Source organism: Lytechinus variegatus, chromosome 1 (assembly GCF_018143015.1).
Source record: "Lytechinus variegatus isolate NC3 chromosome 1, Lvar_3.0, whole genome shotgun sequence".
Taxonomy (NCBI): Eukaryota; Metazoa; Echinodermata; class Echinoidea; order Temnopleuroida; family Toxopneustidae; genus Lytechinus; species Lytechinus variegatus.
This window is the reverse complement of record NC_054740.1, coordinates 34,011,796-34,030,507: the sequence shown is the minus strand read 5'-3', so window position 1 is coordinate 34,030,507 and position 18,712 is coordinate 34,011,796. Positions and strand designations below refer to the sequence as shown.

At 34.7% G+C, this 18,712-nt stretch overlaps 1 protein-coding gene across 1 annotated transcript in view; it reads left to right on the top strand.

Annotated features, from left to right (window-relative positions):
• The window catches only part of LOC121412113 (97 kDa heat shock protein), a 28,981-nt gene that overhangs the window by 1,943 nt on the left and 8,326 nt on the right, over window positions 1–18,712 (top strand). Inside the window, exons 2-13 of the mRNA XM_041605022.1 lie at window positions 5,118–5,175; window positions 8,460–8,600; window positions 8,979–9,101; window positions 9,964–10,063; window positions 10,585–10,718; window positions 11,824–12,068; window positions 13,147–13,223; window positions 13,675–13,826; window positions 15,091–15,194; window positions 16,981–17,111; window positions 17,530–17,843; window positions 18,436–18,612. Of these exons, the coding sequence (XP_041460956.1) occupies window positions 5,118–5,175; window positions 8,460–8,600; window positions 8,979–9,101; window positions 9,964–10,063; window positions 10,585–10,718; window positions 11,824–12,068; window positions 13,147–13,223; window positions 13,675–13,826; window positions 15,091–15,194; window positions 16,981–17,111; window positions 17,530–17,843; window positions 18,436–18,612 (1,756 nt within the window). The remainder of the gene's footprint in view (window positions 1–5,117; window positions 5,176–8,459; window positions 8,601–8,978; window positions 9,102–9,963; window positions 10,064–10,584; window positions 10,719–11,823; window positions 12,069–13,146; window positions 13,224–13,674; window positions 13,827–15,090; window positions 15,195–16,980; window positions 17,112–17,529; window positions 17,844–18,435; window positions 18,613–18,712) is intronic.

Below are 18,712 nucleotides of genomic sequence, written 5' to 3'. Positions count from 1 at the left end.
CTTACTGTAAATGCTGTTATTTTCGCGGGATTAATTTTTCGCGCTTGGCAGCTTCAAAACATATTCGTGGGTTTTTAAATTCGCGCTGCACACTCCTCCATAATCACAAAGTCACTTCTTGCCCATCTGTGAATGGTTTTAATGAAAATTTCAGCAACAAAATTGTATTTTCTGATCATAATTCTAGCTCTAGGGCAGCATTATTCAGCATTGTTTTGATCTTATCATGAGCTTTTGTGACATCTAGTGCAACTTTTCTTTGCGGGGTGGACATCAGGGAAGGCAAAACGGAGGCCCTGTCGGGCTGCTAGCCTTGTATGGACGGCCGAGCACCGGCTAAGGACCGAGGGGATTATGGCTATTAAAAGTGCATGGGATCAATCAACAAATATGGGCGATCGACCCAACGTCTTCTCAAATACTAAACAGATCTAAACACTCACCAATCAAACAGCAAAAGCAATTAATATTTCACCCCAAAAATCATAATTTGAATACCGATCTGCGACTGTTAAAAAAATGATCGCAGTGCTTTGGATAAAATTCTCGCGATGCATATGAAATTGGGGCTCAAACTTGCTTGCGTAAATGCCGCCCTCTTTGGATCAAATTATGCAATCTCTTTGCCAAAACGATACATGCAATTGAACCGCGGTTCAAAACTTGCGTTAAAATAGATGCTCATAAATTCGCATGTTTTTTTAATTCACGCTCACCGATCTTGCCGCGAAATATGCGAAAATTTCCACTTTTACAGTACTTGGTGATCTCACACACAGTTGGCGGAGTACAGCAAGTTTGCATATGCCGACTTACAATTGTAACCCAAGACAAAACAAGACCATGCATGGCCATGCAGACCACAATTATCTATCATTGATAGGTGTATAATATTCAAATAATTTTAATTTTACATTTTGAGGGAGGATTTTTTTTCATAGAATCTTTGTTTCACTTGAAATGAGAAAATTTGAATATTTCATAATGAAATACAAAAGAAATTGTAAGTGGATGATGTCGTAGGTCTCTTTATTTGCATAATGACCAGGATGTGCATGTAGCTCTTTGCAAAATTAAGCAAAACTTAAAAATGTACATGTATCTGATATTGATGTTTCAGTGTTATGCTTGTTGGATTTATCCCTGTTTATTAAATCAACTTTTTGTTGGGGTGGACTTGTACTTTGATGAATGAACAATTCTGATTGATTTCTTCTTCTTAGTCATCTATTGAGGAAAATGCACATGCTGCGATGATGATCTTGAAAGGCAATTTCATTTAGCAAATAACTGCTAGTGTTTGTGTAACAGAGCCTTGGGCCCCGTCTTACGAAGAGAATGGAAATCCATTAATGTCATAATTTTTTCTATGAAAAACTTGCACAATGTCCCTTGTAGGCAAAGACAAGTAAAGTGAATTTTCATGAAAACAATGAATGCATGAATATACATCATAGCTAGAAGATATTTTGAACAAACACGCAAAATAGATGTTGACGTTGCTGGCCGTCCATATTTGCAATTGATCAGATCAATCGTATCTCTTTGTAAGACCCTGGTGTATCTACATGTATGTATGTACTGTACATGAAATCAATTAATTTACATTGAAAGAAAAGAATACTTGCCATGACTAGCCTGTAGCCAACCTACTGTATGTAGATACTTTGAGTCTAGATGCTACAGACTATTTCTCGCCTTTATTTCAAGGCTATTAAAGTTGAGCAGCTTGGGCCTAGAATAGACCCAAGTAAAATTCTTGAAAGGTTCAAGTCCGCCTAGAAAAGTGTTGATTTTAATCAACAGAGAAAATCAAACAATCATAACTCTGAAAATTTCATCAAAATTGGATGTAAAATAAGGAAGTAATGAAAATTTAAAGTATAGCATTTTTGTCACAAAACAGCTGATGCACAAATCAGTGACATGCAAATGAGAGTCATTAATACATGTATTTCTTTTGTTTTTCGTTGTTTAATTATTTATATTTTTACAGATTTGACAAAAAGGACCAACTTGTCAGAACCGAAATGTTAAAACAATGGTAATACCACATGTTCAGGGAGGAATAAAACTTTGTTTCACAGGACAACTGGGAGAAAATTTGAATATTTCATATACATATGTACATGTATATATGTATTTAATAAAATACATGTAGCGAGCGAGTGGATCCGGCCTCATTTGCATACAAACATTAAGCAAAACTTTGAAATATATTTTACATCCGATTTTGATGAAATTTTCAGTGTTATATGCTTGTTTTTTTTCAAATCAACTTTTTGTTGGGGTGGCCTTGTCCTTTAAGGAGCTCTGCCATCTTTGTTCCAAAATCTGTTATCACTTTAATACTGTTCATTAATTCTATATTTCATCTGTAAAACAAGATCGTCTTCATGATAAAACAAGAAAAATAGTAACCATCCGCTCTGTTCAATATGCAACTCACAAGCTGGATGATTTTTTTTCTTGCTTGATGATGAAAATCTTGGAATCACAAATTTGTGAGTTGTACATGTAGACTATGGATAGTAGGAGTCTCTCAGGAGTTTCGACAATGATGATGTCCATCACTCACTTTTTTTTATTATGCGATATTTCAATATTTACAGATTTGACACTAATGGCCAACTTGACTATTAAAACCTCAAAATGTTAAAACAATGGTAATTCCACATATTCAGGCAGAAATCAATCTTTGTTTCACATTATGAGAAGAAAACTAAGATATATTTCATATTATCACCCGTATCAGACATCTGAGCTGGTCATTTACAAAACCGTATTGCCCTACATTTTCTGAATATCGGGAAGGGTAGGTATATTGTTTGTATTTTCCTAGGTCTCAATGCGCATATTTACTTTGCATGTAGAGACGACACAAAATATACCTTTGTATTTTCCCTGGTCTCACATCCGGGCATTTTAGGATGCGTATAAAGAGATACATGTACGCTTCATAAGGATCCGCGGCTCCGCGCAACCAACAAATACGTCATAATAAAGACAACGCTGGATCCGAGCGCTTGCAAGTACGTCATAATGGTAAAGTAAAGTGCAGAGCCTACATGTAGACCGATATTAACATGACACAATAGAACTCTATTTTTAAAAGAAATATCCCCATTATCATGATTTTTGCTCTAGATATCTGATTTGGATGATAATAAAAATATTGACTAGCTCTTTCAGGGAACATCAAATATATTGCCCTTAAATGACCCATATTGCCCTCGTCTAAAGACTCGGGCCAATATGATTCATTTGCTGGCAATATATTTGATGTTCCCGTCAAGGCTAGTCAATATTATATAATTTAATGCAATATTACAATTCAAAAGAAATACATGTAGTGAGTGGGTGATGTGATGTCATCACTGCACAGTCCCCTCATTTGCATACCGATAATGATGCATACATATAATGATGCATACATGTATGGTAGGGGGTCCTAAAGCTGCGCGGGTCCTAAAGCTACGCACCACTCATCGCACATGCAGTTTTCAATGGCAAATGCGCACTCTGTGTGTGGAACTGTGACTGCAGAGTGATGAACAATTCCTATTAATTTTTTTCTACAGAGGCTGCAGTAAATCTCTAAATGCAGAGAAAACCAACAACTGTTAGGAAGTTTGGAGTTATATTCGCTTTAATTTTATTTTATCCTATAATAATTTGAATATATTTTAGAAATTGAGGCACAGGAAATACTATTTTTTGCATGATAAATCGAGTGCGTAGCTTTAGGACCCCTTCTACATCGGGCGGCGAAATCAAGAGGTGTTCGAAAAACACGACGGGATTTTCGTATTAGTGAGTTTTGTGATATTTTCTACTTTGCTAATGATCTTTAGAATGTTTGCCACAAATTAGTGAAATATAATTTGTTGAGATATTAAAATTGGGACAGTTTTTATTGTTTGAAAACAAAGTGCGTAGTATTAGGTCCCCCCATCATACAGTACATGTACTGTATGTAACTTTTTTTTATCAACTGAAGTCTTAGAATGTCATAACTTTCTCATTTTACATCTGATTTTGATGAAATTTTCAGTGTTGTTTTTGGATTTTTCTCCTTTCATTTAAATCTACATGTACTGTTTGTTAGGGTGAACTGTTTTTTTAAATTTCAGTTGATTGATGAGAGATACATGTACATATTGTACATGTATTAATTTCCCCCAAATTTTAAACATGTAAGTCTAAATTGATCAGGTATTTTCTTGTATTGTATTTGTACACAACATTTATACATAGAAGTAGACCTGCTGAGTTGCTGGGAGTCGAAAGATCGTGATGAGTGAAGAATTCTTCTTGTCCTTGCTAATTAAAAAGAACAAGGGAAATATAACATCCTAATGGAACTGCATAATTTACCCTTGATACACTTGTCTGTTTGTTTGTTTTTCTGTCTGTGGGTATGTGTGTGGGAGTGTGTGTGTGTGCTTGTAATTGTATGCTGTATCATTGACATGCCAGGAATACCTCTTGTATGCTTAGGGTCGCATTCTATCTCTCCTGGGGTTTACTAGGAGACCCATGTCATGGGGTCTATGATCTCTTCCCCTCTGGGTAGTCCCTCATCAGACGGTTTGTGCTATTTTTATTACCATCTTGCCTTCAAGTTTAAGTACACCAGTATACATTGTGCAGTATATTCAGAGCACAGTAGACTTGGCTCATAACTTCCATGTATTAATAGATTCAGAGTTCTCATCACAAACCCCAGGCTGTATGCCTCTGGACTTTATCATATCAAATTTTTGATTGATTTTTCTCTATTCAAAAGGAATCCTGTCTCACGGTGGTTCAAAATTCTGATTTATCATAAGCTGAACTTGATACATATTTGATTTTTTATTATAAGAATTCATGTATTTATGTATTTTTGTGTATTTTAAAGAGTGAAATAAATGAATCTGAATATTCTGAGTTTGAAAACACAACTGTTTCTGCTATAGGCCCAAATGCAAAGTGGTCATGACAGTGTGCTAATGTTTGGAATTCTCGTGACCTACTTTTAAGTGCATATTTTATCTCTACTACATTGTACATGTATTATTACGAAGAAGGCTTCTTTGTTATTCTTTCTTCTATATTTTTCTTTCCCTCAACAGTACAGTAGTCAGTTTTGGCGAGAAGTCGAGGACGCAAGGTCATGCTGCTCGAAGTCAGGTAAAGTATTCAGTCTCATTGTTGGTTGAACTTCAAAAGAAACAATCTATTATAATAGAGTATGTTATGCTCTATTTACATGTAGTATGATTGTCATTGTGTCAGTGGCAATTATCTATAATATGCAGAACTAATGGAAGCCAAATATTCATGATTTGTCTGGCTATAATCATGAAAGTGATAGTTTCATTAGAGGAATTTGTCTTGTTACTGCAATATGACTATGAAGAAGGTTTCATTTAAATTTACATCTACCGTACACAGTTTTGCACTTTTGTGGGTCTAGTCATATTGCTCTGTAATAATTGGAACAAGTTTACTCATTAGTTACATTTATGTATATACAGTGTACAGATAAACAACACTAAAAAGGACTGTACATTATTTTATAATTATTTTCTTCATTCTATAAAAAATACCAATTGATAATCAACATATTTTAATTCATACACTTTGTTCATTTTTTTTTACAAACATACCTCAGTTATTTAGAACAACCTGATATGCATGCATGCAAAGTAGATTCCATATGGGAACTTGATTATTAATAGCTGACTTGATTGATAACAAAAGAAAGTTTGTGATTTTGAATAAAAAGGTTATTTTCTGGTACCGTAATTGATTTTCTTCATATGAGCAAGAGATCCCAACTACATGTATGACATGCTGGCTTGGAATGAATTTCATTACGTTGATAGTCTTCCTCCCATACTACATTTGTATGTCATAATTAACACTTTCCACCCTTTTAAAGAAGTTGTATTTCCAAATATATACTTTTTAAAGGAAAAAAAAAGAAATTTATATGTACATGCAGTACAAAACATGTTTGGTTTCCATAGAATATTAAGTTCCATTCTTTGAAGTAAAATTTTCACACGTCACTTGTAAAGAGAGAGAGAGGAAAGTATTATTTGAGTCTGAGCTTGAGGCAATGGTTGAAATGAAAGCCTGCTTGTGAGTCAGGATTTAGACTCTGGATCCCCCTTAATTCAGAGGTTTCCTGTACATACTACCGACAGTGTGTCTCAGTAGTTAGTACAACATTTCCCTGCAAGTTACTAACTTTTGAAAAGCATATGTACATGTATGTAGTCGGGCATAGACCCCCCCCATGTACATGTAGGAAACATTTCGTTGGTGGTCATCCGCACCGTCGTATCACACATACAACGGTGCAAACCTATTTCAGAGAAAATCGACTTCAAAGTTTACTATAATTTTCACTCTTAGTTCCCCAGCCTTACAACATATTCATTGCTAGTAAAATACATGGTTGGAAAGACCAAGACAATTGCTTGAAATTGGTATCTGTATTTTTTTTAAAAAACCAAGGATCAGAGAAAATATTGTAAACTGTACGTGCTTTTAATTTCAGTTTGAGTGGTTTAGATTTTTTCTGTACAAAAATACCATATTGGCGATATATATACAGTACCCTTTTTCATGGGGTTTGCGCAAATTTCTATCAACAATTTGTATGGCATTGCCGTGAAAATTCCCACATATCTCAGAAACCCTACAATAATTTGCTGCCTAGAAATTTAGGCATGAATAGAATAGGACTTAAGTACTTTCATTTTCTGCAAAAATATCAAAATCTATTTTAAAAATAACCAAAATTGATATGACAGTTGATATGAACGCCAATGATTTAATAATTGCTATGTACATGTACCTGGTGATGCATGCTGAGTTTTGAAAGAATTATATTTAAACAAGTCACAAAAATATGCTTGAATGCAAGTTTAACCTTAAATCCTTTGAAAAACATGTTTTACTCCATGATGTAAAATTGTCAGTTGAATGCAAACATATACATGTACATGTATTAAACTAATATACAAGGGGGGGGGGGGGGTCTGTTCAATAATGTTTTTATTGAGTTCCAGTATTAGTTGCAAATTATGAATTTCAGTTTTGTGTAACACTTTTCTAGTGACTTGTTGGTTGCAAATTTCTTAAGATTGCCTTTTCATCTGTCCAGACAAACGTGTAGAATGTAACATTGGAAATCATTCCCGTTGCATGCAAAGACCTGGAGACACTGCTTTTAAACTACAAAGTACAATGTGTCACATGTGTGAACGCAGTGTCAGTGATTCGATTGTTAATTCATTCAGCAATTCAGGCTGAGTGGGAGGTTCAGTGTAAAGTCAAGGGCCATGAATAATCAATGTCTTTTCTGCATACCCTAATTACATGTTAGCAAGATGAGGTCATGAAATTAAAGGCTACAATAATCAGTTCAAATCAAAGTCCAAACTACAAAAACAAATTTGAAAATGGATGGATTATGCTCATACAAATGTGCACATGTGCTGGTTGAATGGCAGTGAGCATTCATTTTGAGAGAAAGGTGTTATAAAAATATATTCAGCCTTTGAATGAAAATATTAAGTTAATCCATGTCTAGATCTACATAATTAAACTTACACTGTGCATCTTTGTAATTTAAATTAGATTACATGTATTGAGATTAGTCAGAATTTGTTTATACATGTAATTCTTAGTAAATACATCAGTTGTTTGTAAGAGGTATGCCCTCATTTGTAACTTAATAAACATTCTATGAACCATCTACCAGACATAGTCTGCATTCTCTTTTCATGTACACTATAAAGAGTGCTAATTTTCAAAAGCAAGATCATATTCTGACTTTTCAACCCACCTTACGAGCCTTTCATCAATGTTATACTACTTGTACAAGCTATGCCAGCTATCCTTAGGGTTCCTCCCATAAGGGTTATCCTCGCCTTGATGCATTTTCCACCCGAGTTGCCAATTTGCAAGGCAGGTGATTGAGTTTGTAGAAGGTAATGCACTGATATCGAATGGGGGCAGTCCTTCTGGGTTATTTATGCCAGGCATGCATGGAGGGGAGGGACAAGCCAGGTAGCTGAATTATTTTCCCATTCATACAGACTGTGTCTAAACTTTAAATACACATCAAGAGTATAATCCTGATATGTACTTATGTACAATGTACATGTGAAATTTCTACATCTGTACATTGTTTGTACATGAATGATTGACATTCACATCTTGTCTTAATGCAAGAAATATGTTATTTTTTCTGCAAATGTATATATGCACATGTTGAAGTCTGAAGGATATTCCCATAGTGATTGCATGAATGAAGTTGTTCATTTATACTTTACCTTGCATCTTGGTCTCTTGGAAGGCAAGAACAACCATACATGTAACTACCACTGAAATACTGCTCAAAACTGTTTGGAGGTTCATTTTAATTGTATTTTTGTTGTAATTTTTCTTCTTTACAGGCAATCACAAACTTCAAGAACACATTATCACAGTTCAAGAGGTTTATAGCACGGCAGTACAGCGACCCCTCAGTCCAACAAGATGCGAAGGTTGTACCTTATAAAGTCACACAGCTCCCTAATGGGGGTGTCGGGATGCAAGTAAGTTTACAAAATATCCACCTTAATTTTACCTTTTCAAAATAATATATATATTTTTTTTGCCTAATGAAGTTTCTGAATATTTGGTATTACATGTACATCTAGCAGTATAGGAACTTACCTGGTGATGTTCAGGTTTTTTTTTATTTCTACACAGCCCTTCAAGAGTGTTTTATTGTCACTATTTCTAATCAGTTTTCAATTCTTAACTACACAGTAATTTCACCACTTATCTGTATTAATTTATATGAAGAAGGAACATTCCTAAAATTATGTTCATGTAGTACACTCACTTCTTTTCTCTTGTGCCAAATTGGTTAATTTATATGTAAAACTATTGGCCATGTGTAAACAAGACCCTTTGTTTTACACCTACAGGTACAGTATCTTGGCGAGACGGAGACGTTCACACCAGAGCAGGTTTACGCCATGATGCTTACAAAACTAAAAGAGACCGCTGAAGTTAATCTTCTCAGGAAAGTGGTTGATTGTGTAATCTCGGTAAGAACATTGATTTTAGAAATACATGGAATTTTTAATCTATGAAATATGATACAATGTTAAAACAAAAGCAAATATGTAGGAATAAAGAAACATCAAAAGATAAGGACCATTATTTCCTCTTTGGATTTGCTTCATAGAACTTATCAGTAACAAATGCTAGCTTTCTGTGTCAAATATTTTTCTCCCACCAGTTAAATGACATTTTTTGAATAGTTTACAACAGTTTCTTGTAACTTTCAATAAGAAAGTAGCGATATATATCCAACAGGCCTTAGTTACTGATTTGTTTAAATTGTCATTTCTAATTTAAGGGCTCCTATACTAATACAAATCTGCAACACGTGATTTATTCTATGGTTTAGTTATGACATTGGGTGAAAATATAGTGGTTTTCAAAAGCAGAAGTTCACAACTTGTTCCTTTACAAAAGACCTGGGGGGTGTTTCACAAAGATTTAAGTATGACTTAGAGTCGCACTAAAATACCGAGATGCGTACGGTATGAAAGGCGTGACCGCATTGGTCAGATCATGTTATGAGTACGTGCACTTCTGCTTAACTATCAGTATGATCGCGCGTTGCATGTCATGTACACGTCAGCATTTAAGTGCAACTAAAGTCATACTTAAATCTTGTTCCTTTACAAAAGACTTGCTGTAGTGATTTTTGTACTTTCGTCGATGTTAGTCAACAGTCTTTTCACACACACTACGCAATCTTAGAGCGCACACAATTTATGTTTCTCAATCTTTACATACAAGTCATATTTATTGAAATTGAAATGCACCTACATGTTTTTTTTCCAGTGTTTGTATTGTCCAATAATTTTCAGTCATGTGTTCCATATCTTTGTAATGTAGGTTCCACAATATTACACTGATCTTGAACGCAGAGGTGTAAGCCATGCTGCTGAGATTGCTGGTCTTAATTGTCTTCGGGTTATCAGCGATACCACAGCAGGTAGGAATCACTTCTGGAAGGTTTTTATTCACTTGGTGCAGAAGCAGTTAGTCCTCATGTCAGATAGTCTAATATCGGTTAGACTAAACCCATTGGGTCTACCATCAGTTTGATTTAATTGCAGTTACATCTAGACTATGCTTTTACATTGAGGGAGAGTAGAAAATACTTTCATTTACATGCATTTCTTTCTTAAATATATACAAGTAGAAACAAATATAATACATTTAAACATAAACATATGAATATATGAAGCATTAAGATAATCATGTGAAAAAGAAAATAAAGAAACATGTGTCTCAAAAAGCCTAAAAGGCTTGAAAAAAGGAAAACCAATAATACACACAAAATACACACAAAGTTTAATTCTCGTTTTGTCCAATTGCTTCTTGAGTAATGTGCATCTTATCAGGGTAATACATACATGTAGGGTGATTTGGAATAGGTAAGTGGAGTTAACGATGCTTCACAAATGTTATATGTGTGTCTGTTTATGACCAATGAGTATTTTTTTTATGCAGTTGCATTGGCATATGGTATCTACAAGCAAGATCTTCCCACCCCAGAGGAGAAACCAAGGAATATTGTCTTTGTAGACTGTGGTCATTCATCTCTTCAAGTTTCTGTATGTGCATTCAACAAGGGTAAACTCAAGGTGAGATGATAGTAATGATGGAAATCATTTTCATATTGCATAATTTGTATAAAGATATACATTTATTCTCCTCAACTGCTCTCAGGTTGAGTTTTTAAACAAAGTGATTTGTGGGGAAGATTTTTTTGAGAGAGATTTGAACTTACACTTTGATTGTTCATTTTCATCATTATCACTGTAATAATCTATGGCAATTATATTTGAATTAAATCTAACAAGACAGCATAAAAGCTCTCCTGCCTACTCCCCTTATCCTAGTCAGTTAATCTTTAGCTTCTTGTATAATATATTTTTTTTCTTTAGAAAGGTAGCCCTGCTTTCACATATAGAAAGAGTAACCATGTTATTCTCTAACTTTATAGTTTCAAATAATCTGCTGAAGTTCTAGATCCTGAATGTTAAAAGCCTCAGCACCAACAGCAGTGAATTATAAAAAGAATGAAAAATGTACACTTAAAATATGTACCCACAAGGTTTAGTCATTATGTCTCCTATATAATCAGACAAAGAATCAGTTACAATAAATAAGTTAGTTCACTGTAATGAGATAGTTTATTTTCTCTCACAAAGACACGATATTATCAATCATAAATATCTTGTAGTTTTGACAACTTCACCAGACAATGTATCAGATTCATGTATTAAAAATGTATTAAAGATAAATTCCAGTTTTGGTAACGATCTCAAAATGACTTTTTACAGAATCTAATATAATGACCACCCAAGTGTCTGTTTGTATGAGTAAAAAATATGTGCCAAAGGATTCTGGAAGAAGTTGTGTAATTGCTGAAAAATAGGCAAAATAAGCGCGGATTCGGTCACTTCCGTCGGGTCTTTATTCCAGCAATAATAATACACTGTCCCACGTGTGCCTATCTATGTTGGTGATCTTCAGTGTGAACATTTTTCAGCGTAGATTTCAAGATTTCACAAAGTTCAGTTTATGCAACTGTACCAGATCTAGATCCACTATGATACACTGACAATTAAGCCTGGTTTTACAGACTTTCTCATGAATCAGTGTTTACTGCAACTACTGGCATTTCTCTTTAATAAGAGTGTTTTAAGTATAGTTCAAGTTGAATCTGTGTCTATTGGAATACAGGTCCTGGCCAACGCATCAGACAAGAACCTCGGTGGTCGTGACTTTGACTGGTTACTCGCCGAACACTTCGCAGTAGATTTCCAAACACGGTACAAGCTCGATGTAAAATCTAACCAAAGAGCCTGGCTGCGTCTCCTAGCTGAGTGTGATAAGACCAAGAAGTTGATGAGTGCCAATGCTACTGTTATATCCATGAACATTGAGTGTATTATGAATGATAAGGATGTCAGTGGAAAGATCAATAGGTAAGTCAGGCCCAATGAAGTTGACTTCTGGGGCCTGTTTCATAAAGGACTTACAACTGTTGCCATAATGGCCATGACCATGGTAACGGGGCTTAGCAGCCAATCATAATCAAGGTTTCCATGGTAGTTGCCATAATGGCAAAGTTACAACAGTTGCAAGTCCTTTATGAAACGGGCCCCAAGAGGGTGGTTCAGAAAAGTTGTCAGCACTGACTAAATTGTCAGCGCTGACAATTTTAGTGAGAGGCACTGGCCTCCGACTGTTACTATGGTAACTGTCGGAGAAAGACAACATGTCAGTACTGACAACTTTCATGAAACAATCCCCAGACCGAAAAAAAGTTATTCCATCCTTACCAATAACAAAACATTGGTCAGTTTGGAGTTGACTTTGTTGATTTTATCCAGTTTTAGTTAGGAAAATATTAACATGAAATTAATCTTGTAAGTGTCAAATAGTCTACCTTGATATAGAAAGACATTTCACTCATGACTCCAGGTGAATTTGAGTGCATGTATGAAATATGTGCAATATTTAGGTCCTGATAGTCAACTGGTTTTCCTTTTGCAGTTATAACCATAAAGGGATATATTTAGATATATTTTATACATTATTTGTAAGTATTTCAGTAATGAATAAAGCATTTTAAAAAATCTGTTAGATACCATGAAAAAAAAAATTCCAACAGTTTCTTCTTCACATTATGCATTCCATTTTCTTCTAGTATTTCCTTTGTAAATGTTATTTTAGTTGCTTTAAGAAATATGTAGTAGACCTATCAAAAGAAATCAGATACTCATATTCTACCTAGCCTGGGGTTTATTGGCTGAAAATGTGAGAAATCAGATACATCACATTACACTGCAGGCACTATCACCTTCGTATTCAATTGAGTTATGCCATCAATTAGAATTGTAGATGTGTGTTAATTGTACCCTACATTTCTGTATGTGTAAACTGCAGTTGAGCAGGCAGGTTTGAAGTGTCTATTGTCAAAAAATGAATGTTACTATTTTCAGATAAAATTGAAGACATTTTATATTTATTTCTCTTTATTTCTCTCCTTATGCACTATAGGGCAGAATTTGAAGAACTTGCTGCAGATTTGTTAAAACGAGTAGAAGTTCCTCTCAAATCTGTGCTTGAACAGACGAGTAAGTACTTGGTAGATTTATTAAAAGCATTGAAATGTGCAGTAAATTTGTTCCTTATTTTGAGCAGCACTAAAAATGCAAAATACGTTATTGTGTCACCATTGATGTAACAAATTTTTGTTTAAAGATTGGTAGTGGAGATAATTATATAACATTAAACATAGAAAAAAAATGTTTATGAAAGAAGAATTTAAAAAATGAATTAACAAAAGTTATGTTTTTATTCACAATATGAGACAAAAATTAATTTTAACCCCCTTTAAATTTTTTTATTGAATTTTTGTACTAGATATGCATCTCATAAATAATTAATTTTTGTTCATTATTCATTTGAGGAACAGTAGTTCAACCAGGTTTAGACCTTAAGATCAGGAACATACTGAAAACAATTTAAATACCATTTTGTATAAAACATCAACAACTCCTGTCAATTTCCTTCCCATTTCTCCAGAGTTGAAACCAGATGACATCCATTCTGTTGAGATAGTTGGAGGATCCAGTCGTATTCCTTCCATCAAGGAAACGATAAAGAGGATCTTCAAGAAGGAGTGCAGCACGACGCTAAATCAGGATGAAGCTGTGGCAAGGGGGTGTGCTCTACAGGTATGTATATGAAAGTGTGATTAGTGAGATATATTTCTCATCATTGCCTCATAAATCATATCATTTATTATGTAGGTTGTTAACGTAAAGGAAATATGTTGCCTCGCTCAGCCAGTTAATTACATCATTTGGTCAGCTGCTTTAGTCGACTCATCTTTGATTTTTTTTAAGTGATTGAAAATATGTAACTTGATGTTAAGCTCAAGCTTGTTTAGAAAAATTATATTGTGGGATGCATTGCTCAACTGACTATTCTCCTTTTTAGAAATTTACTGCTAAATGTCTTTATCATATTAAATTTTATAGTCAAATGCAATTATATATATTTAATTGAAGATAAGTGGGTGTCCATGCTGTAAATAGATTCTTCTAAATTTAAATACTGATACCATGATTCAAGGAAAAGGCAATATGATGTTAAAGTCAATCCATTCTCTGAGCTTTGTTGTGTGTAGTCCCAGTCTCTGTACCTACAAGGTTTCTTCATAACATGACAGTGTTTTACTGACAGACTTTGGGTAACCTGTAGGTAACAGGATTGTGGTACCACACACAGCAGGGAGACACTCACAGGGATACCATGTTAAGAGTTCTATGAATTCTTCATGTGGTCTCTTTTTCTGTGGTGGTTTCTTGAAACCAGTGAAGAATGACATAATCTGATTGCTATGTGACAAAATGTTGTCTTTCTGAAGTCTGTAGTGTTAATAGGGTTGTCATTTCTGTACTAAGCTTCTAAGTAAAAAAAAATTCTTGGTTATTAGTGGGAAACAGCTGATCCATCATTCCGGTTTAAATTTGGTAGAGTAATAAAGGGGATTCATGAATATCCCTCTCTCTCCTATGAAAAGAAGATTTGCATTCCATGGATTCCCCCTCTGATGATTCACATATATATTATTACATGAAGCACTGGACTACTACTACCAAATCATTTGTCCTTTAGTGTTTTCAGTTTGGCTCGATCTAAAATTTTACTTACAAAATGGCTTATTAAATATATTCTGGGTTCCGTTGCAGAAAGAGTTGCGTTTAAACGCAAGTCCAAAAAATCAATCGCAAGTCCAAAATGTTCACTATTGATTGGTTGAAAATCAAGTTGCACATGATTCTTAGAGTTGCGTTTGATTGCAACTCTTTCTGCAACAGGACCCAGGTACATCTATAGTTCAAAGCTTTTAACTGTTCAAGAGAGATTTGTAGTTGCTCAACGTTTTTAGCATTCAAAATATAATTTGTATCTTGCTTTTTTTTTCTGTTTCAGTGTGCCATCTTATCTCCTACATTCAGGGTTAGGGATTTCACTGTAACAGACCTAACACCGTATCCTATTGAATTAAAATGGAAAGGAACAGAGGGAGAGGATGGGTAAGTAATTCTGTGATATTTCTAAACAGTTTAGTTTGACTTAAGAGATTGTATGAGATTATCGGGGGGGGGGGGGGGATATAACGAAAAATACAAAAACAAAATGTAAAAAAAATAGATGTACAGAAATGAAAGGAAATTATAGAGACATCAGTTGAATTTGAAATAATGATTGTTACAAGATTTGCTGAGAAATTCTGTTGAAGTATCTTGGCTTGAAATGAGTATACATGTGTACCATCATTTATTGATTCAGAACAAAAATTATACATGAATATTCATCATTCATGAAATGAACAAAAAATTGATCATAAAATTTTGTACATTTTGTCTTGGTGGCATGCATACTGGTCTTGCTGTATTGTGAAAATGGTTGGTCAGAGTATTGCTTTTATTGTATTATCCTGTAGGTCTACCCATGGTTTTAATATGGGAAGGTTTTATTGTATGAAGGGGTAAAATGCTGGTAGGATTAATATGTATTGGTAGTGCCCTTTACTTGTTTAATTAAACAGTAGTTTAATGGATCAGCAGTTCTTATCCAGAAGTGTGAAAATGGAACAATAAACCACTTTTGTATATTTAAGGTGATAATCTCTATATTGTAATAGAGCTGTATAACAGCATTGTTTCCACTTCCCACCCCTCCCATTGGAAGGGCCATTATGACATCCTGTTATTGATTTCTTGTGTTTAACAGGGGAGTGTGTCATATAGCATCATGTTAGTGATTTTGACTGATAAATTTACTGTTGGCCAATCAGATGCATGGATTTAGTAGCACATGTTCAGTGATAATAATCATTTGTTTCGTGAAATGCTTCCGTGTTTCACATCAAAAGAACCAGATCATGGCTACTGGATATTCAATCCTACTGCCACCATTTTTGTACACAAACATAAACTGGGCTTCCCTGTTTCACATCAAAAGAACCAGATCATGGCTACTGGATATTCAATCATGCTACCACCATTTTTGTACACAAAAATAAATTGTGCTTTAACTTCACTGTAGATGAATACTATATCATAATCAGATCACTACAACTAAGGTTGTTCACAATCCCAATTTGCTACATTGGAAATTCTTTTAATGTTTATGTTTTTAATCCATTATTGTCATGATTGTCCCTTGATTTTGCAAGGAGTTAAGAGTGAAAAGTGAAAGATTCCAGAAAGATTTGGTCAATAAGAAAATCTAAGAAGATAAAAGGGAGCAAGATGATGTTAAAGTCAATCCATTCTCTGAGCTTTGTTGTGTGTAGTCCCAGTCTCTGTACCTACAAGGTTTCTTCATAACATGACAGTGTTTTACTGACAGACTTTGGGTAACCTGTAGGTAACAGGATTGTGGTACCACACACAGCAGGGAGACACTCACAGGGATACCATGTTAAGAGTTCTATGAATTCTTCATGTGGTCTCTTTTTCTTTGATGGTCTCTTGAAACCATTGAAGATCGACATGATCTGATTGCTTTCATAATCTGTTATGTATTTAATCTGATACTTCAAGTGGCTTTCTCAAAAGTTTAGGTATTGTAAACAAGGTTTTACTAAGTACAGATAATTCCAATCAGCTCTTGACAACGAAAAGTTTTGTTGTATAAGTATAATGATAAGCACAGTATTTTGTATGTTTTAAAAGGTGGTTAAGTTTTCAATCTCTCAGCATGAAATTCACCAAATTCAATATTTGCCATTATTGAAAGCTCAACATTGTTCTGTGATTTCAAGGTCTCACATATAATCTAATTTGTTTACATTTACCTTTTTCTTTTTGATAGATCAATGGAAGTGTTCCATAAAAACCACCAAGCACCATTCTCTAAGATGCTTACATTCTACCGCAAAGAACCCTTTGAGCTTGTTGCTCAATACGCCGACTCAAACTTACCCATTCCCGAGCCAACGATAGGTAAGAACTATTTATCACAAAGCAATCACCATGTGTTGTTTAAGATGATGTTATTGTCAGTGATTTGCCGAATAATCTCTGTAGAGAGACTTTGATGGAATGTAGAAGATCCCCTTTCTTGCCCCAAATTTTATTTGTTTTTGAAATTTTAAATTCAGATGGTCGAATAATCTTTGCCAAATAAAGACCATTTTGAATTCAATGGAATAGGTGTGAATGTTGATCATTCCAGGCTTGTATTTTAGTACGACTTCTTGACCTGTCTTCACAATTTTACTACTCACTCCTTGCTCATTTGAACCAAATTATTCCCCATTTTTAGTTCAAGTATCAGAAATCAAGTCTGAGACAATGGTCGCTGAGCAAATATCTGTTGCCCTTACAAAATTGTTACTGTAATATTTCTTATTACTTGCAGGTCGTTTCAAGATCAATGGCGTGTTCCCAACGGCAGAGGGTGAGAGTTCAAAGATCAAGGTGAAGGTTCGCGTGAACGGTCACGGCATCTTCCATGTGTCTTCAGCGTCGCTGATAGAGAAGCTTTCTGCTCAGGCAGAAGAACCCATGGAGGAATCCAGCCCCCAGGAGAATGGACCCAGCAAGGAGGAGGGAGCTGGAGCCGCCCAGACGGAGAATGACAGCCCCATGGACCAGAGCCCAGTGGACGGTGGAGCAGGAGAGGGAGAGGCACCGGCAGAGAAGGAGGAGCAAGGCGAGAATGAAGCCAAGGAGGTAAGGAAGGGGTGTTTGTTGTCAAGCATCATTTTCATGGAGAATAGATGTTTCCAAGAGAAGATTCTTAGCGTGATTGATAATGAATAATAATTCTCTTTGATGATGATGTCATCAAATTTGCAAAGGAAACAAAAAACAACAACACACACACACACACAAAACACACTTGTTTAAATGAGAATCTAGGTAATATACAATTTTTGCAAACTAATAGAGGAATATTAATGATTTCATTTCATAATCTGTATTTTTTATGTACAATGATATAAAGATGCATTTCTTGGTGTAGTTTTTAACAAGAAGTCAGTTTCCTTTGCAAGATTTTATTCATCTATTGATTTTGATATTATGGAATTTCAAGACAGTTACATACATTGATAGTTGCTTTTATCTTTGCACTCTGGCAGATTTTGTTACTTTGGCAAATATTCTCTTTCCAAGATTTTACTTAATAATGATAGAACTTAATGAGAGTATATTTGCTCTGACTTGTTAACAATTTCCAAAGGTCAATTAGTCGTTCTCTGAAAGATATACAATAATTTTCTACACCATCATGTGTTCCATATCTCTCTGTCTTGTTTTTTAGGCTTCTAAAGACAGTAAAGAGAACAGCGAGGGCAGCAAATCTGAGAATGGCAGTACTGAAACAGACTCCAAAGCAACAAAAAAGAACAAGAAGACTGTCAAAACACATGAACTGACCATCACTGCTAATACCAATGAACTCTCTGTAACTGAAGTCAACAACTTCTTTGAAAAGGAGGTAAGTGTTTATTTTGACTGATAATGAGGTCAATTGGACTATGAATGAATTATCAGGATCTGATATTAACCTTAGTTACATGGAATTCTTTTAATGATTA